General features: G+C 44.3%; 2 protein-coding genes across 2 annotated transcripts in view; both read left to right on the top strand.

Moving 5' to 3' along the window:
- The first annotated feature begins 111 nt into the window (after positions 1-111).
- LOC311147455 (pyruvate dehydrogenase E1 component subunit alpha, mitochondrial-like) lies at positions 112-16,452 on the top strand. The gene is made up of 12 exons (XM_084184156.1): positions 112-264; positions 10,430-10,450; positions 11,828-11,896; positions 12,098-12,271; positions 12,398-12,524; positions 12,706-12,797; positions 12,939-13,031; positions 13,109-13,264; positions 13,333-13,404; positions 13,755-13,822; positions 14,825-14,933; positions 15,067-16,452. Exons 1-12 carry the CDS (start codon positions 202-204, stop codon positions 15,229-15,231), a joined length of 1,209 nt encoding a protein of 402 aa, XP_084040282.1. The 5' UTR covers positions 112-201; the 3' UTR covers positions 15,232-16,452.
- Positions 16,453-17,716: 1,264 nt separating this feature from the next.
- LOC311103454 (ribosomal protein S6 kinase alpha-3-like) overlaps positions 17,717-19,491 on the top strand; it is a 14,181-nt gene continuing 12,406 nt past the window's right edge. The window contains exon 1 of the mRNA XM_084145023.1: positions 17,717-18,154. The gene's annotated coding sequence lies outside the window, so the exon portion shown is untranslated. The remainder of the gene's footprint in view (positions 18,155-19,491) is intronic.

The following is a 19,491-nucleotide window of genomic DNA, read 5'->3' as shown; positions in this document are numbered from 1 at the left end:
TTGAACTTTGTGCAGGCCTGCACCTAATCTTTATTATCATAATGTAATTCATTGCCTTCTGTCTTGGCCAACCCCGTGATAGTTTTAGTTGGCCACCCGACCCACCACGGAAGTGTCAGCTGATCTATGTTGTCGACGTTAATCCGTTAGCTAGCTAGGTCGGCTGTTCTGTACTGGTGGTAGAGCGAAGTGTCCAGTAGCATGCAAAATATGTTGACCCTCATCTCAAACGTGTTCCGACTTGGCAACGCCAGCAAGAATGTGGTACGTACTTCTGGCAACATACGTGCTGCTGTCCAAGGTGCTGAAAGCTAGCTAGGTGATTTCGCTATGAGATTGCAAGCTCGCTAACTACATGTGCCAGATGAGAGGTTGCTAGTAGCTTCAGTCCCAGATAGCATTGCTGACCTTGTAGATGTCGGCCCGTTAACATGGTCACTCACAGTCCGAACTGAACAACACAACATCCAAATCATTGTTGTTCAGTGGTTGCATTGATGACAGCCTGTCCATGCATTTATTAGGCCAGATTAAATTTGAACATATATGTGTAGGATGTATCGGTATAACGAGTATTGCAGTATTTTATTTATTTTATATTTATTTCCTATAAGTTGACAATTCTGAAGTACAGGGAAAAGCAGAACAGGTGCAATGGATTTTTTTGGGAAACATATTGAGACCTACTCAATCAAGGGTTTTTCATTATTTTTACTATTTTCTACATTGTAGAATAATAGTGAAGATGTCAATAACTCATATGGACTCATGTAGTAACCCAAAAAGTGTGAAACAAATAGAAAAATATTTTATATTTGAGATTCTTCAAAGTAGCCACCCTTTGCCTTGATGACAGCTTTGCACACTCTTGGCAATCTCTCAACCAGCTTCATGAGGTAGTCACCTGGAATGCATTTCAATTAACAGGTGTGCCTTGTTAGAAGTTAATTTGTGGAATTTCTTTCCTTCTTAATGCGTTTGAGCAAATCAGTTGACAAGGTAGGGGTGGTATACAGAAGATAGCCCTATTTGGTAAAAGATCAAGTCCATATTATGGCAAGAACAGCTCAAATAAGCAAAGAGAAACGACAGTCCATCATTACTTTAAGACATGAAGGTCAGTCAATATGGACAATTTCAAGTGCAGTCGCAAAAAGCATCAAGCGTTTGATGAAACTGGCTCTCATGAGGACCGCCACAGGAAAGGAAGACCCAGAGTTACCTTTGCTGCAGAGGATAAGTTCATTAGAGTTACCAGCCTCAGAAATTGCAGCCCAAATAAATGCTTCACAGAGTTCAAGTAACAGACACATCTCAACATCAACTGTTCAGAGGAGACTGCATGAATCAGGCCTTCATGCTTGGGCCAAGAAACACGAGCAATGGACATTAGACCGGTGGAAATCTGTCCTTTGGTCTGGAGTCCAAATTTGAGATTTTTGGTTCCAACCGCGGTGTCTTTGTGAGACGCAGAGTAGGTGAATGGATGATCTCCGCATGTGTGGTTCCCACAGTGAAGCATGGAGGAGGAGGAGGTGTGATGGTGTGGGGGTGCTTTGCTGGTGACACTGTCAGTGATTTATTTAGAATTAAAGGCACACTTAACCAGCATGGCTACCACAGCATTCTGCAGCGATACGCCATCCCATTTGGTTTGCGCTTAGTGGGACTATCATTTGATTTTCAACAGAACAATGAGACAACACACCTCCAGGCTGTGTAAGGGCTATTTAACCAAGAAGGAGAGTGATGGAGTGCTGCATCAGATGACCTGGCCTCCACAATCACCCGACCTCAACCCAATTGAGATGGTTTGGGATGAGTTGAACCGCAGAGTGGAGGAAAAGCAGCCAACAAGTGCTCAGCATATGTGGGAACTCCTTCAAGAATGTTGGAAAAGCATTCCAGGTGAAGCTGGTTGAGAGAATGCCAAGAGTGTGCCAAGCTGTCATCAAGGCAAAGGGTGGCGACTTTGAAAATCTAAAATATAATTTGATTTGTTTAACACTTTTTTGGTTACTACATGATTCCAAATGTGTTATTTCATAGTTTTGATGTCTTCACTATTATTTTACAATGTAGAAAATAGTAAAAATTAAGAAAAACCCTTGAATGAGTAGGTGTGTCCAAACATTTGACTGTTACTGTATATAAATAGTGGGAAGCACAAATAAAACATTACAAATCACGGCAGCTGAACAGTGTTTCCTGCGACACATTGGTGCGGCTGGCTTCCGGGTTAAGCTGGCAGGTGTTAAGGAACGCGGTTAGGTGGGTCATGTTTCAGAGGACGCATGACTCCGCCTTCACCTCTCCTGAGCCTGTTGGGGAGTTGCAGCGATGAGACGATCGAAAATTGGGGAGAAAAAGGGGGCAAAAATAAATAAAACGGCATGATCATTACATAGGTGCACCTTGTGCTGGGGACAATAAAAGGCCACTCTAAAATGTGCACTTCTGTCACACAACACAATGCCACAGATGTCTCAAGTTTTGAGGGCGCGTGCAATTGGCATGCTGACTGCAGGAATGTCCACCAGAGCTGTTGCCAGATAATTTAATGTTAATTTCTCCAAACAGCCTCACAACCGCAGACCACGTATATGGCGTCATGTGGGCGAGCGGTTTGCTGATGTCAACGTTGTGAACAGAGTGCCCCATGGTGGCGCTGGGGTTATGGTATGGGAAGGCATAAGGTTATGCACAATGAACACAATTGCATTTTATTGAATGCAATTTGAATGCACAGAAATACCTTTGACGAGATCCTGAGTCCCATTGTGAGGCCCTTTTTATTTTTTTTACGGTATCTGTATTCCCAGTCATGTGAAATCCATACATTAGGGCCTAATGAATTTATTTCAATTGACTGATTTCCTCATATTAACTATAACTCAGTACAATCTTTGACATTTTTGTTCAGTATAAAAGCAGATTTACCTAGCTCTGTGGAGACTCTAGGATCCTCAAGAGTTAACCAATCCTGTGAACGGGTTAGGCAACTCAGGTGTCTATACTTCAACAGCAAAGTTAGATATGACAGAAGTTTATGAAGTAGGGCCTTGTAAACACAAAGGGAGTAATGTAGAGATCTACAGGTCTTTAGTGAAGTCCAGCCAACCTTTTGATACAGGATTCAGTGTTTAGTATCAAAACTGTCACCTGTAACAAAATGAAGGGCACTATGGTAGATGGCATCCAAAGGTTTAAGAGTAGTAGCAGATGCACTTTGATAAATAATATCACCATAATCTAGAACAGATAAAAAGGTTGACTGAATAATCTGCTTCCTACTGCTTAGAGAAAGGCACAATCTGTAGAAAAGGCCAACTTTAAATCTTAGCTTCTTAACCAGCTCATCTGTACAGTGGGGAGAACAAGTAGACCAGGATCCAATTGGTTGGCCCCTTTTGGATTTCTCTTTGTCTATTGATACACTGCAGATTTTGCAGGTTTTCCTACTTACAAAGCATGTAGAGGTCTGTAATTTTTATCATAGGTACACGTCAACTGTGAGAGACGGAATCTAAAACAAAAATCCAGAAAATCACATTGTATGATTTGTAAGTAATTCATTTGCATTTTATTGCATGACATAAGTATTTGATCACCTACCAACCAGTAAGAATTCCGGCTCTCACAGACCTGTTAGTTTTTCTTTAAGAAGCCCTCCTGTTCTCCACTCATTACCTGTATTAACTGCACCTGTTTGAACTCGTTACCTGTATAAAAGACACCTGTCCACACACTCAATCAAACAGACTCCAACCTCTCCACAATGGCCAAGACCAGAGAGCTGTGTAAGGACATCAGGGATAAAATTGTAGACCTGCACAAGGCTGGGATGGGCTACAGGACAATAGGCAAGCAGCTTGGTGAGAAGGCAACAACTGTTGGCGCAATTATTAGAAAATGGAAGAAGTTCAAGATGACGGTCAATCACCCTCGGTCTGGGGCTCCATGCAAGATCTCACTTCGTGGGGCATCAATGATCATGAGGAAGGTGAGGGATCAGCCCAGAACTACACGGCAGGACCTGGTCAATGACCTGAAGAGAGCTGGGACCACAGTCTCAAAGAAAACCATTAATAACACACTACGCCGTCATGGATTAAAACCCTGCAGTGCACGCAAGGTCCCCCTGCTCAAGCCAGCGCATGTCCAGGCCCGTCTGAAGTTTGCCAATGACCATCTGGATGATCCAGAGGAGGAATGGGAAAAGGTCATGTGGTCTGATGAGACAAAAATTGAGCTTTTTGGTCTAAACTCCACTCGCCATGTTTGGAGGAAGAAGAAGGATGAGTACAACCCCAAGAACACCATCCCAACCGTGAAGCATGGAGGTGGAAACATCATTCTTTGGGGATGCTTTTCTGCAAAGGGGACAGGATGACTGCACCGTATTGAGGGGAGGATGGATGGGGCCATGTATCACGAGATCTTGGCCAACAACCACCTTCCCTCAGTAAGAGCATTGAAGATGGGTCGTGGCTGGGTCTTCCAGCATGACAACGACCCGAAACACACAGCCAGGGCAACTAAGGAGTGGCTCCGTAAGAAGCATCTCAAGGTCCTGGAGTGGCCTAGCCAGTCTCCAGACCTGAAGCCAATAGAAAATCTTTGGAGGGAGCTGAAAGTCCGTATTGCCCAGCGACAGCCCCGAAACCTGAAGGATCTGGAGAAGGTCTGTATGGAGCAGTGGGCCAAAATCCCTGCTGCAGTGTGTGCAAACCTGGTCAAGACCTACAGGAAATGTATGATCTCTGTAATTGCAAAAACAAGGGTTTCTGTACCAAATATTAAGTTCTGCTTTTCTGATGTATCAAATACTTATGTCATGCAATAAAATGCAAATGAATCACTTAAAAATCATACAATGTGATTTTCTGGATTTTTGTTTTAGATTCCGTCTCTCACAGTTGAAGTGTACCTATGATAAAAATTACAGACCTCTACATGCTTTGTAAGTAGGAAAACGTGCAAAATCAGCAGTGTATCAAATACTTGTTCTCCCCACTGTATGTCTTTATACGTCAAAAAATATCAATCCAAATGCCTAAGAATTTATCTGCTGGAACACGTTCGATTGGAGAACCATCTAATGAGTGAACGTGTAGTTCATCTGAAACATTCTTACGAGAGTTTGAAAACAACATGTATTTCGTTTTGCCTGTATTAAGCACAAGTTTTAAATCAGCAAGGGATTCCTGCATAGCTATAAAATCTGACTGTAGTTTTGACACAGCCAGATCAACAGTCAGGGCAATAACATACATAATTGTATCATCATATAGATTAAGTTGACCATTTTTAACAGATTGACCAATGGTGTTTATATAAATAGTGAAGAGAATAAGTCCCAAAATGAACCCCTGTGGTACACCTTTATGTACATAAAGAAATTCAGACTTAACCCCATTAATCAAGATAGACTGAGTTCTGTCACTAAGATAATCATGAAACCATGAACAGGCGTCAGAGCTCAGGCCTACCGAAGACAATTTATTCAATAAAATAGCATGATCAACAGTATCAAAAGCTTTTGACAGGTCAACAAACAAAGCAGCACATTTAATTTAAGTGTATAAAGCATTGACAAGATCATTAACAACTAAAGTGGATGCTGTAATAGTGCTATGCCCAGGCCTAAACCTTGATTGGTTTACATTCAAAATACATTTCTCAGATAAAAAAGAGGAAGTTGTACATTTACCAAGGATTCAAGGAAGCCTCGAAATGGGGAGATAATTATTAAGATCACTACTATCCCTGCCCTTATGGAGTGGCAGCACAAGCTTTTGTTATACTTTTGAATATTTCCTGATAACAATGTTAAATAAAAAATATGGGTTATTGAGCCAACAATGATGGGCGTTGCACACTTAAGCAGACCAGGATCCAATTGGTTGGCCCCTTTGGATTTCTCTTTGTCTATTGCTAGCAAAGCATCCAGGACTTCTTTTTCTGTAAATAGCCTAAAAGGAAAGCTTTGACTATAATTTATCTGATAATTCAGCAAGTTTCCCCTATCAGCATCCAGCCCAATATCATTGTGAATAGGCTTAGAAGTTCTTTCAAAGAGAGAGCCTGCTGAAATAAAATGGTGATTAAATGCATCAATGATGGCATTTCCCCCCTAATGAGAGCAGTGTCTGAATTAATTTGTTGTGGCAGAGAGGAGGAAGTAGAACCCTTCAGGGATTTGACAGTTTTCCAGAATTTAGCCGGGTTCCCATTACAATCCGAAAGAGCGGTTGGATAAAAATCAATTGAGCCTTTCTTATTTGTCTTACACAACAATTCCTCAGTTGCTTAAAAGCTTGCCAGTCTGGGCCTAAGCCTGTGTTCCTGGCCTTGACGGAAGCATCATCTCTTTTATGAATGACTTCTGACAATTCCGGAGTGTACCAGCCATTCGATCTATCTTTAACTCTTAATTTTTTGAAGGGAGCATGATTATCCACAATAGTATTGAAGACATATGCAAAGAGGCTCAAAGCTAAATCAGGTTCAGGGAAATACAATTAAAATAAAGATCATGTAAAAAAGCCTGTTCACTGAAGTTTTTTAAGTTCCTCTTTGTGATGACCCGAGGCTTAGATTTTTGTATTCCAACACAAACCACTGGGCAATAGTCACTAATATCTTGGGCGAAGACACCAGTAGAAACATATTTCTCTGGTGTATTCATTAAAATAAGACCAATCAGAGTTGACTTTAAAGGATCTTTAGGGTTGGGCCGTGTAGGCCTAGTCACCAGCTGGGTAAGGTTTAGATCATTACACGTCTTTTAGATTGTCTGAAGCCTGCATTTCCCAATCATAATTTAGGTCACCCAGGATAATAACTTCTGATTTAGTAAAAGAAGACAACAAATGAGTTAACTCCTCGAGTGCACAAAGGTTAGCCGATGGAGGACGGTAGACCACTATAACAGTTATGGATACATTTTTCCCCAGACAAAGGCTTTAAGATAGTAGCTGAAATTTTTGGGATAGGGATATGGATTTCAGTAAAGAGACAGATAAATTATTTTTTATAAAAATGGCCACTCCACCACCTCTACTCTGTCTGTCAGATCTGAACACATTATGACCCTCAAAATTAATATCAGAGTCCAGAACGTCCCCAGAGATCCAAGTTTCAGTCAATACCAGAATGTCCAGTTTCATTTGCATAGGCCAAATCTTGATGTAATCCAGTTTAGGAAGTAAGCTCCTAATGTTCAGATGCATCAACCCAAGTCCTTTATGATTTTTAAAGTCACATGAAGTCTCCAACTCAAACAAGCTACGTTCAATAGGCAGTTGCAGGCCCTGTCTGATGGGTGATATTGATATAGTTGGTATGGCTAGAAGATTGCATAGAACTGCACCTTTTGGTCTATCCCTTTTAGTAATAGAGGAAGGAGTAGAAATTTGAATTACTTTTCCAAGGTTAGCACCATAGAGCCTGAGGCTGCAGCCGATGTCAATATGGGGAACTCTCAGAGTAACCAGTGATGGAATGTTATAAACTGACTTACATAGGCTTCGGTTGCTATCGTGCAACAGCCCAAGCCCTCTACAGTGGGGAGAACAAGTATTTGATACACTGCCGATTTTGCAGGTTTTCCTACTTACAAAACATGTAGATGTCTGTAATTTTTAGCATAGGTACACTTCAACTGTGAGAGACGGAATCTAAAACAATCAATCAAACAGACTCCAACCTCTCCACAATGACCAAGACCAGAGAGCTGTGTAAGGACATCAGGGATAAAATTGTAGACCTGCACAAGGCTGGGATGGGCTACAGGACAATAGGCAAGCAGCTTGGTGAGAAGGCAACAACTGTTGGCACAATTATTAGAAAATGGAAGAAGTTCAAGATGACGGTCAATCATCCTCGGTCTGGGGCTCCATGCAAGATCTCACTTCGTGGGGGCATCAATGATCATGAGGAAGGTGAGGGATCAGCCCAGAACTACACGGCAGGACCTGGTCAATGACCTGAAGAGAGCTGGGGCCACAGTCTCAAAGAAAACCATTAGTAACACACTACGCCGTCATGGATTAAAATCCTGCAGCGCACGCAAGGTCCCCCTGCTCAAGCCAGCGCATTTCCAGGGCCATCTGAAGTTTGCCAATGACCATCTGGATGATCCAGAGGAGGAATGGGAGAAGGTCATGTGGTCTGATGAGACAGAAATAGAGCTTTTTGGTCTAAACTCCACTCGCCGTGTTTGGAGGAAGAAGAAGGATGAGTACAATCCCAAGAACACCATCCCAACCGTGAAGCATGGAGGTGGAAACATCATTCTTTGGGGATGCTTTTCTGCAAAGGGGACAGGACGACTGCACCGTATTGAGGGGAGGATGGATGGGGCCATGTATCACGAGATCTTGGCCAACCACCTCCTTCCCTCAGTAAGAGCATTGAAGATGGGTCGTGGCTGGGAAACACACAGCCAGGGCAACTAAGGAGTGGCTCCGTAAGAAGCATCTCAAGGTCCTGGAGTGGCCTAGCCAGTCTCCAGACCTGAACCCAATAGAAAATCTTTGGAGGGAGCTGAAAGTCTGTATTGCCCAGCGACAGCCCCGAAACCTGAAGGATCTGGAGAAGGTCTGTATGGAGGAGTGGGCCAAAATCCCTGCTGCAGTGTGTGCATACCTGGTCAAGACCTACAGGAAACATATGATCTCTGTAATTGCAAACAAAGGTTTCTGTACCAAATATTAAGTTCTGCTTTTCTGATGTATCAAATACTTATGTCATGCAATAAAATGCAAATGAATTACTTAAAAATCATACAATGTGATTTTCTGGATTTATGTTTTAGATTCCGTCTCTCACAGTTGAAGTGTACCTATGATAAAAATTACAGACCTCTACATGCTTTGTAAGTAGGAAAACCTGCAAAATCGGCAGTGTATCAAATACTTGTTCTCCCCACTGTATGTGATTTGAAAACCGAGGGGGTATTCAAGTTTATGAAATTCACATTTGAACTAATAGAGGCATAGGACCGCGGCGGCACTGTTCAGTGGCCATGGTGCTGATTCGACATTCGGCCTTATCTAGGCGCTGTACATGGTGGTTAATGTTTGTACGCAGGGCACAACCATAGAGATCCTATTACATTACTAGAGGGGCTATGTCATGAACCCTCAAAGTTCCGGAATGGTATGATAATGGCAGCCATTTTGGTCAGGGAGAAATCCAAACCAGACTAAGAATGTCTTAACTCTTTTGTCTTGCCCATTCACCCTCTGAATGGCACACAGACACAATCCATGTCTTAATTGTCTCAAGGCTTAAAAATCATTCTTTAACCTGCCTCCTCCCCTTCATCTACACTGATTTGAAGTGGATTTAACAAGTGACATCAATAAGGGATCATAGCTTTCATCTGGATTCACCTGGTCAGTCTGTCATAGAAAGAGCAGGTGTTTTCAATGTTTTGTGCAGTCAGTATATAAGTAAGGCATGTGATATATCAGAAATTGTGTAATATAATTATTGTCAACCTAAAATATTCTCATATAATAAAAAATACAGTTTATACAGGCTTTATACAAATGTTCTGTATAAATAGCCTCTAAAATATATGTAAACAGACCATAAATGTCTCAATGTTTGTTTTCTTGGAAAGCTGTGAGTGTTATTATATGATACAATATCAGTACTTGTTGCATTTACAACTTGTCTAAGTCCTATCATCTACTGATTTCAGCCAGAGTACGGCTGTGGATTGACTGCATTGTTTGAATGGAATGTTGACATATTGGCTGTTAAATTGAAAAATGTATGGAATCATTCTACAAAAACTGACTGGCTACCTGCATAGTATGTTTATTAGCTAGCTAATCTTCACATTCATTGTTTTACACAAAATCTTATCACAGCACTGGCTGACCATGGTTGACCAACTCCCTGACCAAAATGGCTGACCTTTTATACTGTCATAAGAACATTCATGTCCATTCTAGTATTCTAATTCCTAATTCTATGGACACAACAAGGGATTCCCGCATGGGGAATTTACGTTTGCCGCATAGTGGCGCTCTGATGTTGGTACGTAGCATTGACTGTATATGAATGTGCGTAGGCTAGTGATGGTTGGTGCAATTTGTGTACTAATTTCTTGGCCGTCTGCCTCTGGTCTATAGGCTTTCCTCTGTAATGCTCTCTGTGAACTTCAGCACACCCACTCAGCCTCATTCTCTCACCCTGAACTTATCAGCACACCTTTCATGGTTAGAAAGATACTAGTCCCTAGGGGCTATGCGTTTTTGGATAGGTTCCCCTATAGTGTTTTAAAGATTAATTATTTTCGACACCTCTCTTTCTCCTCTCTCTACCTATGACTCCCCTCTCTCTCCCCCTCCCTCTCTCCCCCTCCCTCTCCCCCCTCTCTCCACCCTCTCTCTCCCTGGCTTTCTTGTAGGGAGCCCAAACAGTGTCAGAGGTAAGGAGCTCATAGCGCTGCTGTCCTGTAGGCCTGATCTAGCCTGTAAGACCTTGAACACAACACATCTCATATAGAACACAGCCTGTGTGTGTGCTGATAGATGCCCTGCCCTGACTCTCTTTGGTGCGCTGTAGTACGTAGTGAATAATGGGATTGGTAGTGATAATGGTAGTGATAGTGGTATTGGTAGTGGTGGTAGTGGTATTGGTAGTGATAGTGGTATTGGTAGTGGTGGTAGTGATAGTGGTATTGGTAGTGATAATGATATTGGTAGTGGTGATAGTGGTAGTGATAGTGGTAGTGGCGGTAGCGATAATGATAATGGTAGTGATAGTGGTATTGGTAGTGGTGGTAGTGATAGTGGTATTGGTAGTGATAATGATATTGGTAGTGGTGATAGTGGTAGTGATAGTGGTAGTGGCGGTAGCGATAATGATAATGGTAGTGATAGTGGTATTGGTAGTGGTGGTAGTGATAGTGGTAGTGGTATTGGTAGTGATAATGATATTGGTAGTGGTGATAGTGGTAGTGGTAGTGGCGGTAGCGATAATGGTAGTGGTATTGGTAGTGATAATGATAATGGTAGTGATAATGGTAGTGGTATTGGTAGTGATTGTGGTATTGGTAGTGATAGTGATAGTGGTATTGGTAGGGGTAATGATAATGGTATTGGTAGTGATTGTGGTATTGGTAGTGATAGTGATAGTGGTATTGGTAGGGGTAATGATAATGGTAGTGGTAGTGATTGTGGTATTGGTAGGGGTAGAGGTAGTGATAGTGGTATTGGTATTGGTAGGGGTAGTGATAATGATAATGGTAGTGATAATGATAATGGTAGTGATTGTGGTATTGGTAGTGATAATGATAATTGTAGTGGTAGTGGTAGTGGTATTGGTAGTGATTGTGGTATTGGTATTGGTAGTGGTAGTGATAATGATAATGATAGTGGTAGTAATAGTCCTGACTACAGATTAGTCTGCTTTGTCCCAACCCTCTACTCCTCCATATTAGGGCAGAGATCTAGAGTTCAGCTGTCAGACTCCTCTGGATGTGCTCTGGTCTGATTGGGTGGCTCCTCTGTTGCCCAGCTGCTGATTGGCCTGTCCGAACACGTCGATTTAACCTCAACACCCGACCCAGCAACCCCCCGACAACTACCAATACCACCAGTTAGTACCAGAGCACCCAGACCTAGTTAGAGCCAGCCAGTCAGATCCAAACAGAGAAACCTGAACCTCAAACAGCCACGTTCCTTCTGCAGAACCCCCAGTCCTCCTTTCACACTGTGGCCCAGGGCAGGGCTGGATTTAGCCTTTGGGGGTGGGGCCATTGGACTTGTATTTCCTGTGTGTGTGTGTTACTCTCTCTCTGCAGGGGGCCAGGATGGTGGTGTCCACACGCTCCATCGCTGACTTCACCCCACAGGCCAGCTTTCACATCAAGGTGAGTCCACATACACACATGTGCATTTGTTTTGACATTTAATGAATAGACTTCTCCTAGACATGTCTATTCTACACAACACACTTCTATCACACCAACAAGCCCTAGATACAGTATGAAATGGGAACTTCCTCATCAAACTGTTATCTGATTGGTTGGCTGAGCTGCCTGTCTCCCTCCCTTCCCTGTGCTGTCCAATAGAAGTGTGAGCTGCACCGTCTGGAGGAGGGCCCCTCTGAGACGGCGGTGTTGACCAGAGAACAGGGCCTCCAGTACTACAGGACCATGCAGACCATGAGACGCATGGAGCTGAAGGCTGACCAGCTTTACAAGCAGAAGATCATCAGAGGCTTCTGTCACCTCTACGACGGACAGGTCACAACACACACACATAAACACACAGCAAGAGAGACAGGAACACACACACACATAAACACACAGCAAGAGAGACGGGAACACACACACTCCCCTCCTCTCTCCTAGCTGTTGGTTGTGTTACAGGAGGCATGTGCGATGGGCATCGAAGCGGGCATCAACCCAACAGACCACCTGATCACAGCGTACCGTGCCCACGGCTACACCTTCACACGGGGTGTGTCCGTTAGAGAGATCATGGCTGAACTCACAGGTGAGACACACCTAGAAACTGATCGAAGGTCAGATTTGTAATTCCCCTAATGGTTACAGTCAGGATTTAAGGAAGATAAACTGATCATTCTACCTGAAATACATCTCTAATCTCTCTCTCTGTTCTTTCTCTCTCCCTCGCTCTCTCTCTCTTTCTCTCCCTTTCTCTCCCCCATTCTCAGGTCGTAGAGGGGGTGTGGCCAAAGGTAAAGGTGGTTCTATGCACATGTACGCTAAACACTTCTATGGAGGGAATGGAATCGTTGGGGCTCAGGTAACACTCTGAACAGGTCACTCACACACACACACACACACACACACACACACACACACACACACACACACCTAGACCGAGAGGGGAAGATGAGACACACACACCCATGCATTCTCGCAGTGTGTGTGTGTGTGTCTACAGGTTCCATTAGGGGCAGGTGTGGCCCTAGCCTGCCAGTACCAGGGCAACAACCAGGTGTGCGTGGCGCTGTATGGAGACGGAGCAGCCAACCAGGTGAGCTCTATCTATCTAACGGTTACAATGAAGTTATTCAATCAGCATCATCATCGTCTCTCCTCTTGTCCAATCAGGGCCAGATCTTTGAGTCGTTCAACATGGCGGCTCTGTGGAAGCTGCCGTGTATCTTCATCTGTGAGAACAACAAGTTCGGCATGGGGACGTCTGTAGAGAGGTCCTCCGCTAGCACTGAGTACTTCAAGAGAGGAGACTATATACCTGGAATCAAGGTAGGACACACACACACAGTCAGTGAGTGTAACTTTGCTATATTGACCCGTATGTCCCTGTGGTGTAGGTGGATGGCATGGACGTGCTGTGTGTGAGGGAGGCCATCAAGTTTGCTGCAGACCACTGCAGAGCCGGGAAGGTGAGCTATGATTGGTTGTAGAGCTGGAGAAGAGTTCTGATTGGTGCAGAGATGAAAAAGTTATAGCTGGTTTAAGAGCTTAAAGAATCACTTTGTCAAAGGGCTGATCATATTCTAGTATCACACCTGTGTCTGTTTCCTGACAGAGGGAGGCTCAGTGACCAGCAGAATAGAGACTCTAGTACAGAGTTGTAACTGGTCCCACACTCCTGGTGTGCTGCAGGGCCAAACAGCATAGATATAGGAAGAAACCTCTGCTCCAATAGAAATCCCTGATCAGGCTATTCAGCAGTGTCATGGTGGGGTTGGCTAGCTTGTTGAGTGTCTTGCTTTTGAAACCTCTCTGGCAGGGTCCTATTGTGATGGAGCTGGAGACCTACCGTTACCATGGACATAGCATGAGCGACCCCGGGGTTAGGTGAGACATGATCTCTGACCCCTGACAATGTGTTTGTCAACTGAACACCCTGTCTCTCTCCGCCCCCTCACTCCTCACTACATCTCCCATCGCTCTCTCTCTCACTCTCTCTATTCTGTTTTTAGCCCCGCCCATTTCCTTGTGTTGCCACTCCCTAGTTTAGCCTGTGGTTGCAGAGCTCGTCCAAAGGCGGCTCAGGGTCAGAGATGGCAAACTGGGCCGCGTCTTCGATCACCTTCCTGCTCTCTACACCTATCTCTACACCTATCTCTACACCTATCTCTACAGCTATCTCTACAGCTATCTCTACAGCTATCTCTACAGCTATCTCTACAGCTATCTCTACAGCTATCTCTACAGCTATCTCTACACCTATCTCTACACCTATCTCTACACCTATCTCTACAGCTATCTCTACATCTATCTCTACAGCTATCTCTACACCTATCTCTACATCTATCTCTACAGCTATCTCTACAGCTATCTCTACAGCTATCTCTACAGCTATCTCTACACCTATCTCTACACCTATCTCTAGCAGGGAGGGAGGACACACACACACACACACACACACACACACACACACACACACACACACACACACACACACGGTCCAATTAGACTTTAGATTTTAGTCATTTAGCAGACGCTCTTATCCAGATCGACTTACAGTTAGTGAGTGCATACATTTTCATACTGGCCCCCCGTGGGAGACGAACCCACAACCCTGGCGTTGCAAGCGCCATGCTCTACCAACTGAGCTACAGGGGACTATATGGATTACCCCCCCCCCCCCCCCCATAGTGCAGTGTTGGTTTGGGAAAAGCACTGCTACCTTTCCAGGTCTCTCTCTCTCTCTCTCTCACTCTCTCTTTCTCTCTCTATTTCTCTCTCTCTGTCTCTATTTCTTTCTGTCTGTCTCTCTCATCAACCAAGGGCTGGTGCGGAACCTTGCTAATCATGTCTAACTCCTCTTCCTGTGTGTGATGTAACTTCCTGTAGCTACCGTTCACGTGAGGAGATCCAGGAAGTGCGCAGTAAGAGTGACCCCATCACCATGCTGAAGGAACGCATGCTGTCCAACAACATGGCTTGTGTGGAGGAGATCAAGGTACACACACCTTCACCGACACGCATCCACACACACACACATGCACGCACGCTCACACACACACACACACACAGTCCAATTACTCAAATTATTTCCCTCCTTGCCACCTTCTCTCTGTCCTCCCTCCCTACAGGAGATAGATGTAGAGATCAGGAAGGTGATCGAGGACGCGGCCCAGTTTGCCATCTCTGACCCTGAGCCGCCATTGGACGAGCTCTGCAACCACATCTTTGCCAACGATCTACCAATGGAGGTCCGCGGGACCAACCCCTGGGTCAAACTGAAGTCTGTCAGCTAGACACACACACCTGGACCATCCCCTCCTACCCTCTGCAACACCAACCCCTGGGTCAAACTGAAGTCTGTCAGCTAGACACACACAAACCAAACTACTGTACAGTCTATCAGCTAGACACACACACCTGGACCAAACTACAGTCCAACAGCTACACATCCCCTCCGACCCTCTGCGACACCAATGCCTGGGTGAAAGTCTACTCCTCCTCTCCTCCTTCTCCCTTCTCTCATTCCTTCGTTAGTTGTCTCTAAACGCGCAATATGAGAGGAGGTCATGACCCTGTAGGTCAGTGTTCAGTCTGTAGCAGCATTCCAAACCAGTCTGTCACCTCTGACCCTCTGATGTCACTGGTATTTATTGACAATATGTACTGTAAAGAGTATACTATGTAGTTTTATATTGATGTGTTCTCCTGATACTGAGGGACTGTAGATGGGAGGTGTATGGCTTAGGGCAGGCTGTTGTTCCAGCCTAGCACTAACACACCTGATTCAATCAGTCACCAATACATTAATTAGCTGGAACTAGTGTGTTAATGCTGATACTGACAAAGCTTGCACACCCTAGAACTCTCCAGAACCAGGGCTGGCCACCCCAGACTAAGGGAGTGTGTGTGGGGGTGGTTTTGGGTTAAACCAAGTCCATCTCTGTTTCTAATGCTCCCATCTGTTAATGTATGACCTCTGACCCAGATGTTATTAAAGCACCGTAGCACTCGTTGCACTTTGATAGATAAACTAATGAGACACCAGGCTGCAAGTCATTATTTTATCATAGGAAAAGACAAGCAATGGTAGTTCCTTTCTCTGACCTCCTCCTTTCTCCCTCTCCTTCTTGTCCTCTCTGCCTCCCTCCCTCCCCCCTCTCTCCGTGAGGAGCGGATACCGATCCAGGCCCTGATAAACTGAAGAGGAACATCTGTGAGAACTAAATGAGTGAACGATTATAATACTGTTTGTTGTGATTTGATTGAAGCAATAAAATTGGCTGAGACTGTATGATGTGTTGTTTGTGTCTGATGGGCGGCAGGTAGCTTAGTGGGTAAGAGCGTTGTGCCAGTAACCGAAAGGTCGCTGGTTCAAATCCCCGAGCCAACTAGGTGAAAAATCTGTCGATGTGCCCTTAAGCAAGGCACTTAACCCTAATTGCTCATGTAAGTCGCTCTGGATAAGAGCGTCTGCTAAATGACGTAAAAATAAAATAAAAAATTATGACACTGGAGAGTTCTGTGTGCAGACAGCTAATAATGTACCATACCAGTTAGGTGTTAATTACTTAGATGGAGCCATCTTGCTTCCACCTATCCAGTTCTTTCACTCCATGAATATAATGGTCCTTTCAAGACAACTGGGAACTCTGAAAGAAACTAGGCCAAATCTTCAGGCTAGAAAGATGCCAGAGTTTCCGACTTGGAATTCCGAGTTGGATGACTGTTCAAAACGATTTTCCCAGTCGGAGCTCGGTTTTTTCCCAGAGTTCCCAGTTCTCTTTAATGCACTGAAGTCAGACTTCTGAGATTTCTGAGTTCCCAGTTGTTTTGATCACAGTGTAAGATGTAATCAACCAGCAGATGTCACCACAGTGTTGTACGTCCACCACCAGCTCAGTACAGTAAGTCTATATCTGATAGAAGACTGAGATTAATATTCTGTCACCAAGTTCAGTCTGGCAGTTCAGTCTAAATATCTCTGGTGAAGTTGGGCTGTAATGATACTGTTCCTGCCCATCTTCAGTCACACTCACACACCTCTTCAATCACACACACACACACACACATCTTCAGTCACCACACACACACCTCTTTAGTCACAGATAATGACTCTGTGTCATATCATGGTTCTCATTATCCATGGCTCATACAGCAGATAGGCTATACATAGCTCCTAATAAAGCAGTCTCATGCTAATGACCTCCAACATCAAACTTTAACTGGTGAGGAACTATTTATACAGTCAGACAGACACTTCCAAAGTCAAGGGTGGAAATTCACCTGTTAATAATGAGGTAGACTTGGATGGGGTGAATTGTAGCCTATGATAAAGACATGTACAAATTCTTGCTATGATTTGAAAGATTTAGGCCTATCTACTGTATATCATATAATTATAATAGCCCTATCTATATCATAGATAATTTTCAACATACCACCTGCAGCATATTTCACTTAATCTCCTGAATAGCTCAGTGTTGATCAAAGTCATGTTCTATGCTGAGAGCTACGGGACTGGAACCGTTTGCCTACAGAGCATCACCTTGACCGAATAATAAAGCCTCTCTTCTCCCCCAGTGTCTCACGTGCCTGGCCTGGCTAGAGCTCACAGCTGGAGAGAACCCCCTCACCCGCCTGTGTCCCGCTTGGATGAGGTGTCCCGTTATAACGGGTTCCCGCCCCCAAATATGACGCATGCGTGACTCTGTAGTCTGACACGCAGGTAAGACGACACCCGGCGCCATATTGGGACAAAACGGAAGTGTGTGTGATAGAGAGAGATAGAGAGAGATAGAGAGAGAGAGAGAGAGAGAGAGAATAGCGCAGGCAGTGGAAAAGCCGCACAGTGACACAACAAGGGTGAAAGGGGAGAGAAAGACAATTTTCCGTAAAAGGCGTTACGTAGCCCAGCGAGGTTTTCATGTTTATTCCGCTAGAGAAAGAAGGGGCGGCCCCTGATCAACAAACAACAAACTCTGTCCCTTGTCCTCTCACACTGGGCTAACGGAGGAAATAGCCTACTAGAATAGACCAGAGCTTTAGGCTACTACATTGTAATAGCCTACAGTCCTGTCAGGAGAGAAGCTTTAGCCCGAACTAATAGACTGAACACTACAATAGATCAGAGGAACAGCTCGAGCGCCAAGATAACCCTGGCACAGTTGCCAGATCCCTGGCAGAAGATGGCACTGGGGCACGCGGCAAGCGAGGTGAGTGCGTGTGTGTGTGTATGTTTTGTTTGTGTGTGTGTTTGTGTGTTTGTGAAACTGTTAGAGATAGAGAGGGAGAGAGAGATGGTATTCTGGTATTCCGTTAAACATTTCAATAACCAGAATACTGCCTGTGTGAATCAGTGTTGATGTGAACAGATTAATCTATTGAATCGTCACTTTGACTGTCTCTGGGCTGCACTTCATTGATGTAAACAAACGCGTAGCACCCCAGGCCTGAGGCTGAAAGCAGATTTTACGGATAAGTTGCTGAGCCTCGGATAACAGAGAGCGAGAAAGGCGAGGGAGCGGCCACCCAACAGACTGCACGATTCAGGTTGCGGCTTTCAGCGGGCGCGTGTGTGTGTTTCCTGGATGATGCGGTTATAGCCTGGTTATAGCATGCGTGTTTAAACAGAGGTGTGAATGTCTGAAGACATCCTTTGATGTCATAATTATGCCCTACAGTACTGTACACAGACCCCCTCTCTCTATACCTCCTATATACCACCTCTCTCTCTCTCCCCCTTTCTCTGTTCTCTATCAGTCAAGCTCCATAACTAGAGGAAAAACATATTCTTGTTAAAATGTGTGTGTGTGTGTGTGTGTTCTCAGTGCTCTGTGGGAGATGAGATGAGGGAAGCTGTCAGACTGTTTCTAGGGCACAACAGAAAAACACAGAACAAAACAGAGAGAAGGTGGTGAAATGGTTCTAAAGAGAACCCAACTCACAAGGATTTCCATGTAGCCTATACACTCACTCGCTTACTCACTCACTCACTCGCTTACTCACTCACTCACTCGCTTACTCACTCACTCACTCGCTTACTCACTCACTCACTCGCTCACTCGCTTTCTCAATCATTCCTACTCACATTAGTAAGTTAACAACAGATGAATATCAGCAGCAGGTAAACTGTTGGGCCCTCAGGCAATACTGGTCCATTAGACAGCCAGCACTGCAGTGTGTCAAGTCATGTTTATTAGTCATATGTACAGGATATGCATGGTGTAATGAAATGCTGACTTGCAGGTTCCCTCTCGATAATGTGATAACAATAAGAAATAATACAATCAAAAAATAAAGCTCAATGAAATTGTGTGTGTGAGAGAGAGAGAGAGAGGGTGTGAGTGAGAGAGATTTAACCATTTCACGACTGTGAGATGACAGACAGGAAGGCTGTGATATGACAGACAGGGAGGCTGTGAGATGACAGACAGGAAGGCTAAGAGATGACAGACAGGGAGGCTGTGAGATGACAGACAGGAAGGCTAAGAGATGACAGACATGGAGGCTGTGAGATGACAGACAGGAAGGCTAAGAGATGACAGACAGGGAGG

The sequence above is a fragment of the Coregonus lavaretus genome (assembly GCF_964263955.1).
Source record: "Coregonus lavaretus genome assembly, chromosome: 2".
Classification (NCBI taxonomy): Eukaryota; Metazoa; Chordata; class Actinopteri; order Salmoniformes; family Salmonidae; genus Coregonus; species Coregonus lavaretus.
This window is presented reverse-complemented; position numbering and strand designations above follow the sequence as displayed.